The 16601-nt window shown below is 35.8% G+C and overlaps 1 protein-coding gene across 1 annotated transcript in view; it reads right to left on the bottom strand.

Moving 5' to 3' along the window:
• Positions 1 to 16601, bottom strand: part of LRRIQ1 (leucine rich repeats and IQ motif containing 1) — a 113766-nt gene that overhangs the window by 60360 nt on the left and 36805 nt on the right. Inside the window, 3 exon segments of the mRNA XM_027815279.2 lie at positions 8847 to 8966; positions 11222 to 11360; positions 13197 to 13673. Coding sequence (XP_027671080.2) covers positions 8847 to 8966; positions 11222 to 11360; positions 13197 to 13673 — 736 coding nt within the window.

Here is a 16601-nt window from a genome sequence, read left to right as displayed (position 1 = left end):
GAGGACAAACATAGTTTTGTAGTTGTCCATTTATAAGAAAGATATATTAACAGTTACTAGAAAAATCACAACACTCTGTTAAGAAAAACATTCAAGAAAATTTTATGGAGGAAACTTTTACTCCAAATATCTTTTTTCCAAACTGTTTAATAAACTCAGAAAGCTAACCGTTCTCTCAAATTCTAATGCATATCTATAAATTCAATATATGTATGTGTTTTTCTAAATACATAATACTAAAATTATGAAAATAATTTCAGAATATAAAAAACTAAATGAATAATGAAAATTTCAGTGACCCTGTAAGTTTTCGTTCACAAAAAAGTTCGAATGTATACGTATGTAATTACGTCTCCAAAAGCCTGAATCTTATTGTAGTTGATGCCAGTCATTTGTGACCTACATGACCCAAACTTTTCTAGACATGCATTTTTGTCTTAAGCCTGACAGTGTTCAAAGGAAGCTCTGGGTCCTACATCTTTTTTTGAATACAGGAATAAAAAATACAGATGGGTGAATGGTAACCTCAGCTTCAGAGGTTAGACACAGTTCAAGTAAGCATCAGAAATGTATGCTTCAAAAATCTTTTGAGATGTATACCCCCACTCATCTCAATAAACATCAGGATACCGGCACCTTCGGGCCACCCCTCAAAATGGCTCTAAGACCCCAGATGCAGTCTTTCCCCTTTAAAATGTCACAAGTCTTCAGGTCTTCCCCACTCTGACTGCCACATTACACAAACTTTAGGTGGTACGTCCCTGTAATCGTTTTTCCAAGTTCTTCTACCTCTGTAAAAACAAATAAAACTTTCAAGGGGCAATGAATTAAAAAAAAAAAAAAAACAACCAACAAACAAAAGAGCTAAGGGACCCCTCATCCCCACACCTTAAATACTGCACATTCAAAGAATACGCAGTTTCAAAGGAAGATAACCCCAAATGTTCTATCAAGTTTGGGGACTGAATACTAAAAACACAATAGAAAAGAAAGCCTTACTTTAGCTTGAAGTTTTGTCAAAAGAAGGAATCTCAGGCAGAAGCACAGGGTAACGAAAAGTAGACTAGTCACAAGTTTATAGTCATCTAGCCTTTAATATATTTCAAAATTCACGTCAGATGAGAAATTTGATTCAAGACAACTTTTCCTTTTTGTTTAAAAGTCCCTATTTCCGAAATAAGAACAAAAAAGTATTTGGAAGATAAAGAGCAAAAGAAGACTAAGTTGTAAGCATATATTTTTTTGAAACTGATAATAAAGAATCTCTAATTACACTAAAAATGCATAATTCTAAAGAAGATACGTCTTAATCATCTCTCAGCTTTACTCATACTCTTCTTATACATTCCTAGCACTTCAAATCTTTTGGGACCTGCACTGCTACACTCGGGGAAATTCAAGAGCTTCAGGATCTGGTTCTTTGGATTGGTTTCCTGTTGTAAACTCAAATTTGTGAGATGATCAATAGCTATTGCTATTACCATATAATATAAAATTTTCCAGTATTTTCCATAAAAAAAAAAAAAAGTTAAATTGAATACCGGAAGATGGTTTTAACAGTATTTAGCATTTAGGATTCCTTAGCCTACTCCATTCAAGGACAAACTAGACAAAGTTAAAAAGCTTTTTAGCTAAATTAAGATTGCTTTATAGGGTATATTTTTGGTTTTGTTCCTCTTCTGTGCTTCCACTATTAGAAATTCAAGAATTGCATGGTGAAGCAAGTCCATCAGAACCCTAGATCCTTTTCTGTGGTGCTGCTTCCTAGACAGTCAGCCCCTAGCTAACAGTGTTGCATGGGGTGACTCTAGCCCATATATCAGACTGCACTTACTCTTGTTGAAGATCATGAGGCTTTGGTCAGCCTGTTATCTAGCCTGTGCAAGCTCTAAAGAACACCCTGATCCTTCAGTATACTGACTGCTGCCCCCAATTTGGTATCATCTGCACACTTAGTGAGATTGGACTCTGTTCCATCATACAGGTTGTTAACTAAAACATTAACTAATTTGGTCCCCTACCATCTATGATGGGCTCCATTAATTGGATTAAAATTAATTCTGGATAAAAAAGTCCACAAGTTGGATTTTGCATCACAGAACACAACTGTTTGAGACTGGTAGTCCAGTCAATTTGCCATTTACCTTACGGTCTACTTGCTCAGCACATACCTCAACAAATTTTGAGAACAAGACTCTAGCAGACTGTCAATGGCCTAGCTAAAATAAAGGCATGCAATAAGCACTGTCCTCCCCTTATTCATAGTACCAGTCACCTTGTGACAGAAAGCAATGGAGTTGATCAGCCTTTGGTAAACCCATGCTGGCTGCTCCTAATCACCTTCTTTCATGGGTTTAGAAATGGCTTCTGAGAGTATTTGCTCCACAGCCTTCTCAGGAACTGAGATAAGTTTGCCTAGCCTCTAGTTCCCTGGATCTTTCTTCTTGCCTTTCTTGAAGATGGGTGTGATGCCTGTCCTCTTTCAGTCACCAGTAACCTCTCCCAGTTGTCACGAATTTTCAAAGATGATAGAGAATGACCTTCAAAATGACAACAGGCAGCTTGTTCACACCCCTTGGATGCATCCCATCTGTTCCCTAGGACTTATTATATGTTCAGGTGAGCTAAGCTGTACTGTGCTTGGGTAACATCTGCTATGCTCTAAAATAAAAAGGATAAGCTCCAGGCAATGCGATGTGTATGAATTTAAGTGTGGAGAAGAAAGGAAGCTGACATCTCACTTTCCTCTTTTTCTTCAGAAGTACTGCTGTTTAACTCAATTACAATACTGGCTGCTTCAATGGCCTGTTCTCACAGAGTACAGACAAGTCAGTCCACAGAGCTCCTGAAATTTCTAAATAGGCATTACTAAACAAAAGATAAATCTTTTTCAATGGAGATCAATGTACGTGGACGTGCTAAATATCAGACATTTTATGAGATCCTTTAAACACAATCTATATTTACACTAAAATGTCAGTTTTAACATTACATAAAAATTAAAGAACTCAGGGAAGTCATATTCAATGATCTGAGATTCTTAGCTCAGCTTTCAACAGACTCCAGATGCAAATGTACTTACTCATGGAGAAGAGCTGATGGCTCTATTATTACTTCCATTTACAAGGATATAGTTGGCTTCAAGTGATTTTCCTTTGAGGCTACAGTAATGAGTCTAAAACTCCACAAAGACATTTTTTCACTTTTATACATTTTTCCATTGCTTAGCTTGTTTATTCAATTCTGATGCTTGACTTTGCCTTTACAGAACTAAGACTAGGAAGTATAATTAATGTCATTGATATACTTTGATATGTCACACAAGCTAAATATAATTTAGAAAAACACTATACCATTTGGCTAAATAAAGGCTCCAAATGGTATCTTTAGTGTCATGCATTATTAGTGGGCTTTCCTTTGGAAAGTATTTGTTTAAATCTAGCTATTTAACCAAGAATTAGGCAGAGACAAGCCATGAATATAGCTTTTGTTTAAAAATTAAAAGCATTTCAGGTGGCATCGAGAACTGAGATCTCATGGTGGAAGCCCAAAAGCCATCAGGCCACATTCTGAATGAGCTGTGAAGCTGCCTCAACTCCTAATAGCTGTGTTTGTGTTTATTTTATCAGATACTGACTGCAACAATCTACTTCCAAGACCAGGATATCTATCAGATAACTAGAAAACAGGATTTCAGCATTTTAGATATGTGTCATTGATGAAAGAGGAAGAAGAGATGCTTTATGTATCTGATGATGCCACAGACTGAGAATGGCATGCGATTCATTAACATAGCAGCTGAAGAAGCAGGATCACATCAAGAGACTGTTGATACACACACATTGAAAACATTGATCTTCTAATGTGTTACTTAGGAGAATTTTTCTCCTTTTTAAAAGAAGAGGATGGATCTAATCAAATTTTCATGACAATTTTTTGCTTTTCTACAACACTAACCTTATAAGAAATTTGACGAAAAAAGGATCATATTCTTTGCAGTATACAATATGGAAAGGGTGGATTCTGATCTGACATTTATAAGCAATTACAAGAGCTAGACATGTGTAAGAATGTCAAGATACAAGAAATGTTATGGGGACCTTCTAATCCATAGGCTACATTTATTTCCTGGCACTAGCAAGAAAACAGCAATCACTGTCCCAAGCCCACAATCACAAGCTCACAGCCTGAGACAAACCACACCATGAAGGATTATCTGAAAAGAAAACAAAACACATTGTATGTGTCTAGTTTGGATACGTGATAAGCATACTAAAGATGGGAGATGTAAAGACATTATTCTAACTGCTGTTTGCTTTTCAAGAGTAAAGTATGCACATGAGGTAGTTCATACTTTGCACCTCTGAAAAAAAGAAGAGGAAGGGGAAAAACAAAAAAAGGGGAGGAAGGAGGAAGGAAAAAGGGGAGGAAGAAAACCCCTGCTACATAGCTGCCATGGAAGGCAAGCAAAAAAAGCAGAAATGACTATGTGTCTGAGTGTGGATATGTTAAAAAAATGTGAAGGAAACTCCTGCTTAATAATTTCAAAAGCTGTCAAAAAGACTGTGATTTTAAAGTTCTACATAATCAAGTTCAGAAGCAGAGCAACACTGTCTCAGGGCAAAAGATTTATTCTCTTTGATGAAGGAAGCAGTGACGGATTTCTTTTTAGTTTGGTCACAACTTAGAAAGCTACTTCCTTTTTGAAAAAGTATGACTACATAGCTGTAAACTAAATTAAAAAAATAATGAGGTTTTGAAAAATACAGTACTTGCTTTCTTGTGCCACGTAACCCTCAATATTGATATTTATCTTGATGAGAATAAAAGATATGTCCATCTGCTGACTCACGGTAGGAAAACAATAATTTATTCAATGGTTACTGTTCTGACAAAATTGCCATAAAACTGATCATATTCAATTGTTTCAGGCTTTCTGACACACTGACAAGTTCAGTCATTTTGCACTTGGCTCATAGGATATTCTCATCAAGAAAACAACAATGCTGACTGTTACATGGTACAGAAAGTAAGAGCTGTGTCAAGCAAATGTGTTGTCAGATTTTGTCCACCAGAGGTAAAATGAGCTGTGCCTTGTAGATCATTTGCTACATGGATGGACTGCTGATGAAAGGTTGCCTTAAGATCAGCCTTCTGGACCATAGAGGCTGGAATTCTTCAGAGTCCACATGAAAGACATGAAAATATCACTAAATACCAGGCTCATACTTTCTAAGACATCTGTTGGCCAGATCTTTTATCTCATCTAGGATAGCCTGTTTGACATTGCACAATACAACAGACAAAAAACACTACTGCCATCAATTGCCTCTGAATGTCTTTGGCAACATATGGTAGCTGACATGAATACAAGAAAGTATCAGTAATTGTTCAGGTGAAATGATTACTAGTCATGCTATTCTGAGCAAGATAAAGGCTCTTCCTCCACCTCAATCTCATGCCATCCATCTTCCATGTGATATGGATTTGGCATCATCTTTATGTGATATGGTGCCAAACTTGGACTAAAAATATACCACTGCTCAACATGCCTAAATGAAGTAAACAGAAGATCTTCTGCAAAGACTAGAGTTTTCCACATGCTGTTTTGCAGCTTCACCTTCCAGAGAGCACTGGGTACGCTGAGTTTATAATGAAGATATTAAACAGCAATTCTGTGAAGACTGGTGCTTAATGACTCATTGCATTGTGGTATTTAAAAATGGTTTAAATAGGTGCTGGCACACTAGTGATTTTGTAGAATTCCAGATAACACTGAATAAAATCATTATGACTGAAATCTACCTAATGCTGGTATTAAAAAAAAAAACCAAACAACAACAAAAACCAAAACCCAAACCACCAAACCCCAAATAATGACTACACTACAAAATAGTGGACTACTCAAAAAAAACTTTTGGACAAGATTTAATACATTTGTATTGGTTTGCCATAAGGAAATGTTTTTCTGCCCTTCTCTCTCATTTCACTCACCCTATCAAACAGTAAAATCTGTACAAAATGGCGTGCAGATACTTTTCTCTTCCTTCACCCCTAGCATATGGGATCTCTCAGCCCAGCAATATGTATTCCTCCCTACATGCTTGTTTGAGACCCAACAGATAGCCACTGATGTCATGTACCATTATTTGGCTCTGCTTCAGCACTTTCCTATGAAACACCGAGGCCAGAAAGGAGGGAATAGGAAGTAAAAGACTGTTCCCAGCTTCTGCTGCTTGTTTCTGCAAAAGTAGAAAGTCCATGTGACTTGGCATCACCCACCTGCAGAGAAGGAAACAGCTAAAGACACATGGAATCAGGCAATCTAGTACTGAAGATGGCTAGTCTGGGCTAGGCAGAACAGAGTGTATGGCCATTACAGTTAAGCCACACATTTCTCACAATCAAACTCCAGCACAGACAAGATATACGCTTGAAAATAAAAAAAATAAAAAAAAAAAAAGAGGAAGGAAAAAAATGTGATAAAATTGCAGAGTATAATTCTAGTTGGAGCCATACCTTGAACACCGAAATGCTCACTCACTGAACACAGTATATACTTCATGGGCGCACACACAGTAAGTTTATCACATACACAGCTCTGTAGAAAACAGATGTTCTTATATTTTTCATGATAAGAAGCTAAGGTAACTTACTTGACATCAGTCCCCAGTTCAGCAGTGCAAATTAAAATGCCAGCTCATGGTTCTCCTATCATCATCTGAACCTAAACACTTTCTATGAGAATTGCTGCCTAAACCCATTTCTTTTGTAATAAACTCAATAACAAGTAAAAAAAATAATAAAAGAAGAAATGTGTGGCAACACCAGAGGGTGACACAGTGAAAACCCCTCTGAAATAAGCTGGCCTTTTTTTCCTGCCTTCCCCACTCCTTTCTTTTCTTGCTGGCCTCAGGAGCACCTGCCCACAAGCAATTGCCTTGCTGACAGACAGATGGAACAAAACTGCCCATGTAGTTTTAAATTTAGCAATTAAAAAAAAAAAAAATCACAGGATTATTTGAGCTGAACAGAGTGAAACAAGAACGGCTCAATTCAATTACAGTATATAAGACTCCGGCCTACTGGCTGAATAATTCAAAACAGGATATTTTCCTTCTTTAATACATGAACAGATACTTCCTTCCTGTGTGAAGAAATAAATCCTCCAACTTTCTGCTTTTTATTATTTTAGAAAGAAGCCAGGGATCAGAAAACATCAACTAATGAGACTGTTCTTTTTTGTATATATATTTCAAATTAAAAAGAAGAAAATCCCAAAATTTAAGCCAGATCTCTATGTTTACACACACACATTTCCTGTCTACCAAACGATGCCTGGGACTCCTGCCTTAAACATTTTGCATGTTCTTACAATAAGACAGCAATACTTAAAATGAATGGTAAAATAGCTGCTGAAAGGGAGAAGGAAAAAAAGAATACTCCAAGACATCAAGTCATTGGTAATAATTTCATACAAAGGCCAACTATTTTCTAAGGGAGAGGGGTGGTAAAAGAAGGCTGATACTCAGATGACTGAAGACTGATCAACTGTACACTGCCCTGCTCCTGTTAACAGCATACTTGGTTTCATAACTCTCTATGAGCCATACAAACATGTGGTCATAACCGAGATCTATTCCTGCCAGTAGCAGGGCTATCACGTCATTCTGATTTGCAAAATTACAGTGGAATATTGACAAATGGCCCTGGCAAAGATGCAGCAGCTGAATAAGCACATTTAGAGACATGGGTTAATGGAAAAAACCCTCTGTCATATCCTCTTAGATCTCAGATGGCCACATTACTATCAGTTTTCATTGCTTTACCTGAAACCATTAAAAAAAAATCAGCCAATGAATGTGAACAATTAGAGAAAGCAGGGCTTCAGACAAACATATAGTTAAGTCATCAACAGCCGCCTTACTATGTGTACGGAGTCTAGAACTTCCCACGTAGACTGTGTATTTTGAGACTATAAAAGATAAAATTGGTTTAAAGATTCTTTTCCTTGCGTACTGAATGACAATACTGATCCTGTAGCCATTTTTATTTTGTACTTAATTATCACTAGATTGAATTTTGAATGTGATGTTATTCCTCAGATTCCTTTGGAGCACGCTTTTATTTCTTAGAATGGAAACTTCTGAACCAATTTCAATCCTTTAAAACTAAAAGTACATTATTAACTCTATATAACTTGGAAAAATTACTAGTAACAATTTCTAGATTTTGTGCATTACAGGCCTTCTAAGTGTGGGTTTTTTTCTGATTTAACTGTCCTCATAATTTACTACTGTATTCAGACTTGTGGTTTTTTTAGCACTTCACCTATAAAACAAAACAGCAGCTTGCTTCACCTCTGGTTTTGGGAGCATGTTTCTTTTACTGGAATACTGCAACACAATCTCAGCTACTTTTTCTATATTTTCAGCTATATTATTGCTCTCATTCTATTATGAAAATGAACAAAATACTCAAATGTTGCTGACATTATAACTTGTTACTAAAACACTAAAAAGCTGAACATGTTAGAACAAAAGTAGTGTTTCCTTATTTTCATTTGATTGTCCTTTAACTGTAGAAATATATGGGGTTCTATGCTGGATGTGACATTAACAGCACAGTAACTACCAGGGTATTACAAAGAGCAGGAAACAATCCATGATGAATAAATTTAAATGAGCTATATATACTAAATGCTTCTTTATTTCTGGACATCCAACATGTTCATTCTAGCCCTGGTAGTCATTTTAATTTCATTTATTTCCAATACCTACACAATTGCTTAAGAAGAATAATATTTATTTTTTAAATGAAGTTTTCATGCTAATGACTGCACTTACTTCAGAAGATGTGAAATCATCTGCTTTTATTTCTTCATAGTCATCCTCCACTTCATCACTTTTAACAGCTGCAAGAACACTGGCCAGTTTCTTTCGCAAAAGAAAACCCTTCCAAAATGCCTAAACAAAAAATTTAAAGCATGTTATACAAAGCCATAGATCAAACCCAAATCCAGATTCTCTATGTTATCCCATTAGGAAGATAAAACATCTTGGGCCTTGGTTTAATAGCTCAATGATCTGTTTTTTGAACTTTATGTGACATTTAAAACTTCAAGACAAATTAAATGCCAGCATATGTCTAAAGCTCAGAGTACTCAAGAGGCTCTCCCCAAGTAAGCAGAAAGGAATCCTGCAACTCCCTCAACTACAAACCTGGGTCAACTAATTAATTATTTGACAATTCCTTTAGGGACTATTACAAACTGAAAGGAAAGGCTACATAAGAAAAGGCTGAGTGTCAACTTTCAAATTACTGAGAATAAAAATACACTTGTACTAAATGTCTTATAGTTTACAAGTAGCAATTCTTGGAGACATCTCATGCAAGTGACCTAGGTCAGTTACTCTTTCCTAACTGTCGAAGATCTTTATTTAAAAAAAAAATATTACCAGTAGGCATAATCATACCTAAGAAAAAGAAACACGTTAGGAATTAAATGCTGGAAAAAGAGGAAGGGTGTAAGGAACACATGTCAAGCCGTAGAATGAGATCCATGAAAACACTTCAGAGATCAAAATGACATAGATAGAATTAAGAAAACTAAATTCAAGACAGCAATTTCCCCCCAAATGAGTGTTTGGCATCACTAGAGTTCAAGATGTCCTAAACATTTAAAACATCATGCAAACATTTTCCACTATGCTGAAAGCTGTAGTGTTGTCCACATTTAATGGCTTTGCAATGAAGGCACTAAAATAGGAAGTGTAAATCTCATTCTGGCTTAACGTTCAGATTATTAATTTTTAGGAAGTGATTGTCTAACTGCATATATTAATGAAAATGTTACTATTTTTACACACAGAATTCCTGATTATTATAAAAATTACTAAAGGTGTTTGAACTGCTTTCCTGTAATTTCATTGTTGTTATTTTCCTACAGATCTTCATAATCATTCCGATAAAATTTTCTGAGTAATCAAATGACAAATATATTTCATTCAACAAACAATTAATTTTTACAAATGCAATTAAAATTAGTATTTATAAAAAATAAAATATAAGAATGGATATGAGACATCTGAACCCCTATAAAATGCACAAAGATAAATAGTGTAAGACTCTTTTCATACTAACTTTGGAAATTATCAGGTGTGAAAAAAAATAAAAGGAAGCACATTTTAATCCCTATATAAATTTGTGAAACTTATCACTTTAATATAGAATAGAGGTCAAATACATAAGTTAAAAAAAGTGGATTAAATAAATTTATGGAGATCAATTGTTAATATACGAGCTACACACTATACTCCAGAAACGAATTTTAGCTCAACTTCCCAGATAACTGACTGCTGTAATATGATTCTCTATTTGTCCTGTTTCTTAGTACGCACATGTACTAAACATGTTGCTGCTGCCCATTTGTGGAATAGATACTAATGAATTACTTGGATTTTCAGACTGAAAATGGAACTTAGGCTCCTAAATCACTTTGGCACCTTTGACATTTTTATAGAAGACTTACAATATCAAATGTTTTTAAGTTAACTTGAAAATTGAAATCCATAAAGTTCCATTTGCTTAAAAATGCAGACCCCCCCCGAACCCTGGCAACTTGACAGGTAAATACTATATCTGGTTGGCAAACTAAACAGTCAAGGCATCGACTTCAATTCTTGCACACAGTAATCCATTCTGTTTAACTGTTAGCTCAGTATCTACCATAGGACAGCCTAGGCTATGGTCTGTTCCCAGTGGCAGTATGGATGAGGCAATCCCGTTTTTGGGAGACAGGGAGAGAAGGAAAGACAGGTAGGTAGGAGAGAAGAGATGGGAAGAGTAGTTAGTTGTATAGATATCAGACATGATGTACCAGTTATGCAGCATCTGTCAGTTTAATAGCATAGACATGCCCCAGTAAGAACATGGACACAATAGGTCTTAAGCATAATATTAGCATTAAATCAAGCAAAACTAATTCAGGGAAATACTTGGTGAAAAAAAACCAGAAAATATTTTTATGCTTCTATAAAAGTTTTTGTAAGGAAGGCTCTCTTTTAGAAATATCAAGCTTATGCTGATTAAATAAAAATGTTCAATTATGAAACTATGAATAAAATCATAAACAAAAATAGAGAGATTGTAAATATGCAGAACTAGTAAGTTTTTTCTTATTAAATTTTCAAAATAAGTAAAGGGAATAACATCAACCAACCTGGATTTGTGTGGCAGCTTCATGTTTCTTTCTCAAAGCTTCTATAAACTGATGATCCTCTGTTTTGGTGCAGTCCGTTTTCCTCCTGGCATGGTACTGCCGCCAAAGGGACTGGATGACTGATGCTGCCATATGTAGCCTCGTAGAGAAAAAAATATACCTTTATGATTGACATAACCTCACCAGTACAACTGGATTATCATAGCTGCCAGATTATAACCATAGAACACAGTGCTATGTGTTGAGACAAATGGAAGACTGTAAAATGATTAAAGAAATTACAATCCAGATGTGACATATATGTTCAGAATCATGGGAGGATATTCACATCACATAGTTAATTGGATTTCCAGAGTTAAGAGGACTAATCTCTACTAGGCTGTGTTCCCTGTGTATTTACTGGAAAGGAAGAGTCTCCTCAAAGGAAGGATTAGGAGCAGAAGTGGTTTAACAATGACTGAATAAACTATTGGAGGGATTCGCTTATCTCCACTGTCTATATTAAAAAACAAAACAAAACCCAAAAAACCCACCACCAAACCACTAAAGAGAGCTAAATGCTGAAAACTTCATGAGACAAGTATCTCCAATGAAGCAGACAGGAAAAACGGAAAAAGTGCAATTTCACCTTTTGCCTACATTTACCCTTCAGTTTAACCCTACTGACCACTGGTTATATTTCTACATTTTTTAATGTGCTCATTGTTTAATAAGCACTGATTACAGACTATTTATATTTGTTCAGTGATTAAAATTCCTAAATATATGTTCAATTAATTTATACTGAAGGAGAAAAGTTTTAATGGTAGCTCTGCATTATGACTTCACTGTCTTGGAATGCTTTTCTCCACAAAATTCTCATTTCAATTGGACAGCGGGTCTAAGAAGAGATTTAAATCTTCCCCAAACTTTACATATTTAAAAATATTTTTCTAAAGAATTCATCTTTCATAATAGACTACTGTACTCTTACTTTCAGCTTCCTGAAAGGCAATGAATTCTATTGTCTTCCTGAACAATAGATTTTATGACAAATTATTAGTGTCTTAAGCACCTACTAAGCACTACTGCATATTTACCCTAAGTCTAAACAGCATAAAGCATCACCCCTTCCATGCTTGCTCTTCATACCGTTCTCAAGATATATTTTTGAAACTGAATTCTTATAAAATTGTATCTGACTTTTTGTACCTTTAGGGCAAAAATTTCAGCTTCTCTTTTCCCTGACTGTACAACCAGAACCACACAAACCAGCAGTAAATGCATTCCAAAGAGGTAATAAACCAGTCTGTTTCATGTAGGAGAATATTTTGGGGCAGAGAACAAGTTGAACTAGCCCCTCACCCCAGCCTCTACTTTTAAGCAGCAGGCCGAGGCATGTTGGAGGAGTACCAAGGGCAGGGCAAGCTTTTAACTCTTCAGTCATCACAACAGCAGGAGACTGGCCTAAGGTCAAGGGAGCAGGATGGTAGATTTAAGCAACTTTTACCTCTTGCCTTCTAAACAATATTGACTGTAAACTACACAGATGAATTTTGAATGCCTAATGAATAGCATATCAAAAAAGCTTTACCCCAATTTGTAGTTTAAACTGCCCCAAAATTCCTGCAAACCATTGAGCATTTTCATCCCTAACATTGTGTATGTCATTGAACTGATGTCATAAATTGCAAAAAAAGAAGAAAAAGGTAGGAAACCAAGAGAGAAAGTTTTCAAATTTTCTTATTATACAGTATTTAAAAATTATTTTAAGTACATATGCATCTATATTGTAATATATCAACTGATAGAACACCATAAAGGATTGTTGTTAATATGGAAGTCTATGGTGCATCACCTTTATATAACTCTTTAATGTCTAGTAAGTTTAAAAATATTGTTTTCTTACTACAAATTCTGTCTCTTTTAAACAAGAAATCCTTACTCCTATTGCCTATCCATATAGTCTATCTGAAAACAATCTGACATGTCTTACCTTTCTGTATCGTTCTCAAAATACTGAAAATCTCTTCCCATATTACTTGCTACTGTCACTGACTGTTGCAGTGTGACTTGAGCTAATGTGTTATTGTTGTCTTTCCTCTCCCCACTGCAATTAACCCAAGATTCAATGCTCTTCTGCTTCACTCTCTGATCTTCTTTATTTTCCTTTTGGTGCACAGGTATGGAGGAGTTAATGAATGTGGCCTGAATATGGCCAGTAGTAATCCGTCTTTCAGAAGGCTCCCACAAGACCTGTTTATTTTCTGTCACACCCATGATAAAGAGGTTATTTTCCTGTAGGCAGCCAGTGGATGTTTGCTTTAAATGACTTTGCAGTGATTCTGGTCCATCTCCATCAGTAACGTTTAGTTCACCATACTCATGTGCATGACGATGTTTAATACTAAGTTTCATCAATTGATTAAAATACCAGCATTGTTCCTGTGCAGAATCAATACAAGAGGCAATCCTGAAAGAAGATAAAAACGTTTTCACATGTGTTTCAGACTTAAATGCTTTTTAAAAAATATACTCTGTTATTTTCTAAACTACCTCAAGTATCCTTACATGTTTCCATATTCTTACAGTGAACAGTAATGATCCTGATTGAAAACCAGTTTCAGTATTTATAAATTTTAATTGTATTTTTCTTTTTTTGGTAGTATATCAAATATAATCACATATACTAGATTGCTTATTTTACTCTGACTTTTTTTTTTTTTTTTAAGTTTTCAGTCAGTTTGAAATAGGCACTAAGTTGTGCATTTCACTATTAATTTTCTGTGTGGTTAGAGGCATAAGATGCCAAAAATATAAGAGGATTTGAGGCAATTTTGTTATAAATCCTGTAATATTCTTAATGATTCAATTTTATCTGGGAACTGTGAAAGCTAATACAAAAGCAACAGTAATTTTAAAATATAGATTAGAACTACAGCAACAAAACCCAAACACAGATTCAAACCAACAAACCATAATGCCTAGAGAGAATTTCAGAAAACAGAAACCTTTTTTTAGTATAGATATTTTTATCAATAGAAGGGAAGGTACTAGACTGAAGCAACATTAATCTATAAAGTCTGGTGCTCATTAGTTCTTTGTGTTATACTATCTGACTGACAAAGATGAGTAAGAGCGAATATGAACTAGTTGTTACAGATTCAGAAAGCTGCCTGTATTTGGACAGTGTACATTGTATTAGGCAGCAGGTACTTTTGGAATTATGAAACTTTTCCTTTCACAGCACTGACAGATGCAGAGATCTGTAAATTGCCGCTATTTTCAGAGGAGCGCAAAGTCAGTTGTAGGTCACCAATCCAAGAGAAAAAGAAGAAATAAGATCAATTCTCTTGGGAGTCTGGAAAAATCAGGTCTTAAGATTGTAGTTTGAACAACAGAACTTTCCTGCCTGTTCATCATTCTTGAAAGATGAAGCTTTTGCAAGGTTTTATTGTGAAAAGAATTCTTGAAAGAGGAAGCTTTTACAAGGTTTTATTGTGAAAAGACTCTTTACTTACAGAACTGTTTCCTCTAATGAATTTCAACTAAGGACTTTTTAGACTTTTAAGAACATACAGAATCAGGTCTTACAAAAGTAAAAAAGGTCCTAACTCTTCACTAACTCTGCTAGTGCAACCTCGGTGCTATTGGACAAAATCTGAATGGCTAAATTAGAAGCCAAATCCACACAGCCTAATTACACAACTCACTGCGCATTAGCTGTACATTTGATTGTCCATTACACATTACTACTACTCCTGTTAATTCCACAAATACGACAATTCCTAAAAATATTTAAACCAGTGCTTAAGAATCTAAAAAATTCTTGCTGTCTCCTACCACACAATAAGAATAGAAATTTCTTCAACATGAAATACTTAAAATATTATTTAAATACTTTAACTAATTTAAGATGACAAATTTGGTACAAGATCATTACCAAATTTCTACAAAACATGCTATGGTTAGAAGACCAAAAAGTAAAGAAATAAAAAACCTCCAAAATAAATTCCCACCTTCCCAGTCTCGTCCCCCGTTCCCGCCCCCTCCCCCCCCAGTTGGTTTGTTTTAGTTTTCTTTGTTTGTTTATTCAAGGATTAAAATATCGTGGACAAACCCAGAATGTTTTATATACTGGGCAAAACAAACTTCTGTGTGAAAAACATATCTTAAGTATACTTTTCATTCTGAAAAAAAGACAAATTAAAAAAAAAAAAAACCACACCGTAACAGTGTACAGAGTGGAATACTTTTGCATCCTTTCCTCTGATGTAGGGGCATCTTGAGCAGCTCTTTCACCCTTCCAGTGGCTATGATAGGGCAAGCAGAAATGGGAGGGGAGGCTGCAGGCAACTGAAAATTCGGGCAGGGAGTAATATGGTCACCAGGGATTATGTGTTGATTTTTTCACAGAAGCTGCTTTTGGGCAGTTTTTCCAAGCAGTGGTTGCAAAATACAGACTTGTTGCTGTGGGCATGCACCCCATGTCCCAGCTGACACATTCCCTGGCAATCCACAATCATACTCTGATTTTGTATGATTTTTTTAGGCTCCCCTCTGTCTTTCAGTGGCTTTCCTTTTAGGCGGTCAGATCAGCCTAAGTTTCAAGAAGCTGTAACGGAAACTGTATTGACATCTCAGAGAATTACAAGCAATGAAGTGGCTTGGTAACTGTGTTTGGGATTCTTCTGTAAAGGTGAGGTTCCAAAGCACAGATAACAAATATTAAGATGGAGCCTGAGGGCTAGGTGGCAGTCAGCTTGGTGGTTCCCTTAGGTGAAAGGGGATTTCAGGCAGCTCTGGAGAAAAAAAGAACCATCCAATAGACTTGGGGTAGAGCTATTGTATCAATGCACTGCAGCTTTCTCAGTGTCTCAAAAGGACTGCATTCTTGGCACCGAAGACTTGTTCCTGAAGACCACTTGTTCAAACCACAGAAAGGAAGCTGCTATAATGGAAAATATGCAGACCTGATTTACTTCCGTAATGGAAAAAACCCAAAACACATACAAGGAAGGAGAGAAGACCAGGTAAGAAATATCACAGTATTAAGACTACCTGAAAAGGAAATATTGTGGTATCAGAAAAGTAAATCAGTTGCTTGCCTTTCAGACCTCTCTTGGCTTTATAGGTCAAGGGGTCTGGTCACATTAACTCTTCTGGAATTGCTTCTTGGTTAAGATACAGCCAAGGTTTTAAGCATAAATTGGCATCTAGACCAGAACAAGAAATGGGATTATCCTGATGGAAGCACCAGTAATCCATATACTGCCTGGCTGCTTAGTATGTAATGAAATGTAGATGAATATGACAGTCTTGCTACAGCAAAATTTTTATGGCTTCCAGCTTTGACCAGCACATTCTCTCATGTTCAATGGCTACCCACAGCTTTATTTTG

Source organism: Falco cherrug, chromosome 5, assembly GCF_023634085.1.
Source record: "Falco cherrug isolate bFalChe1 chromosome 5, bFalChe1.pri, whole genome shotgun sequence".
Classification (NCBI taxonomy): Eukaryota; Metazoa; Chordata; class Aves; order Falconiformes; family Falconidae; genus Falco; species Falco cherrug.
This window is presented reverse-complemented; position numbering and strand designations above follow the sequence as displayed.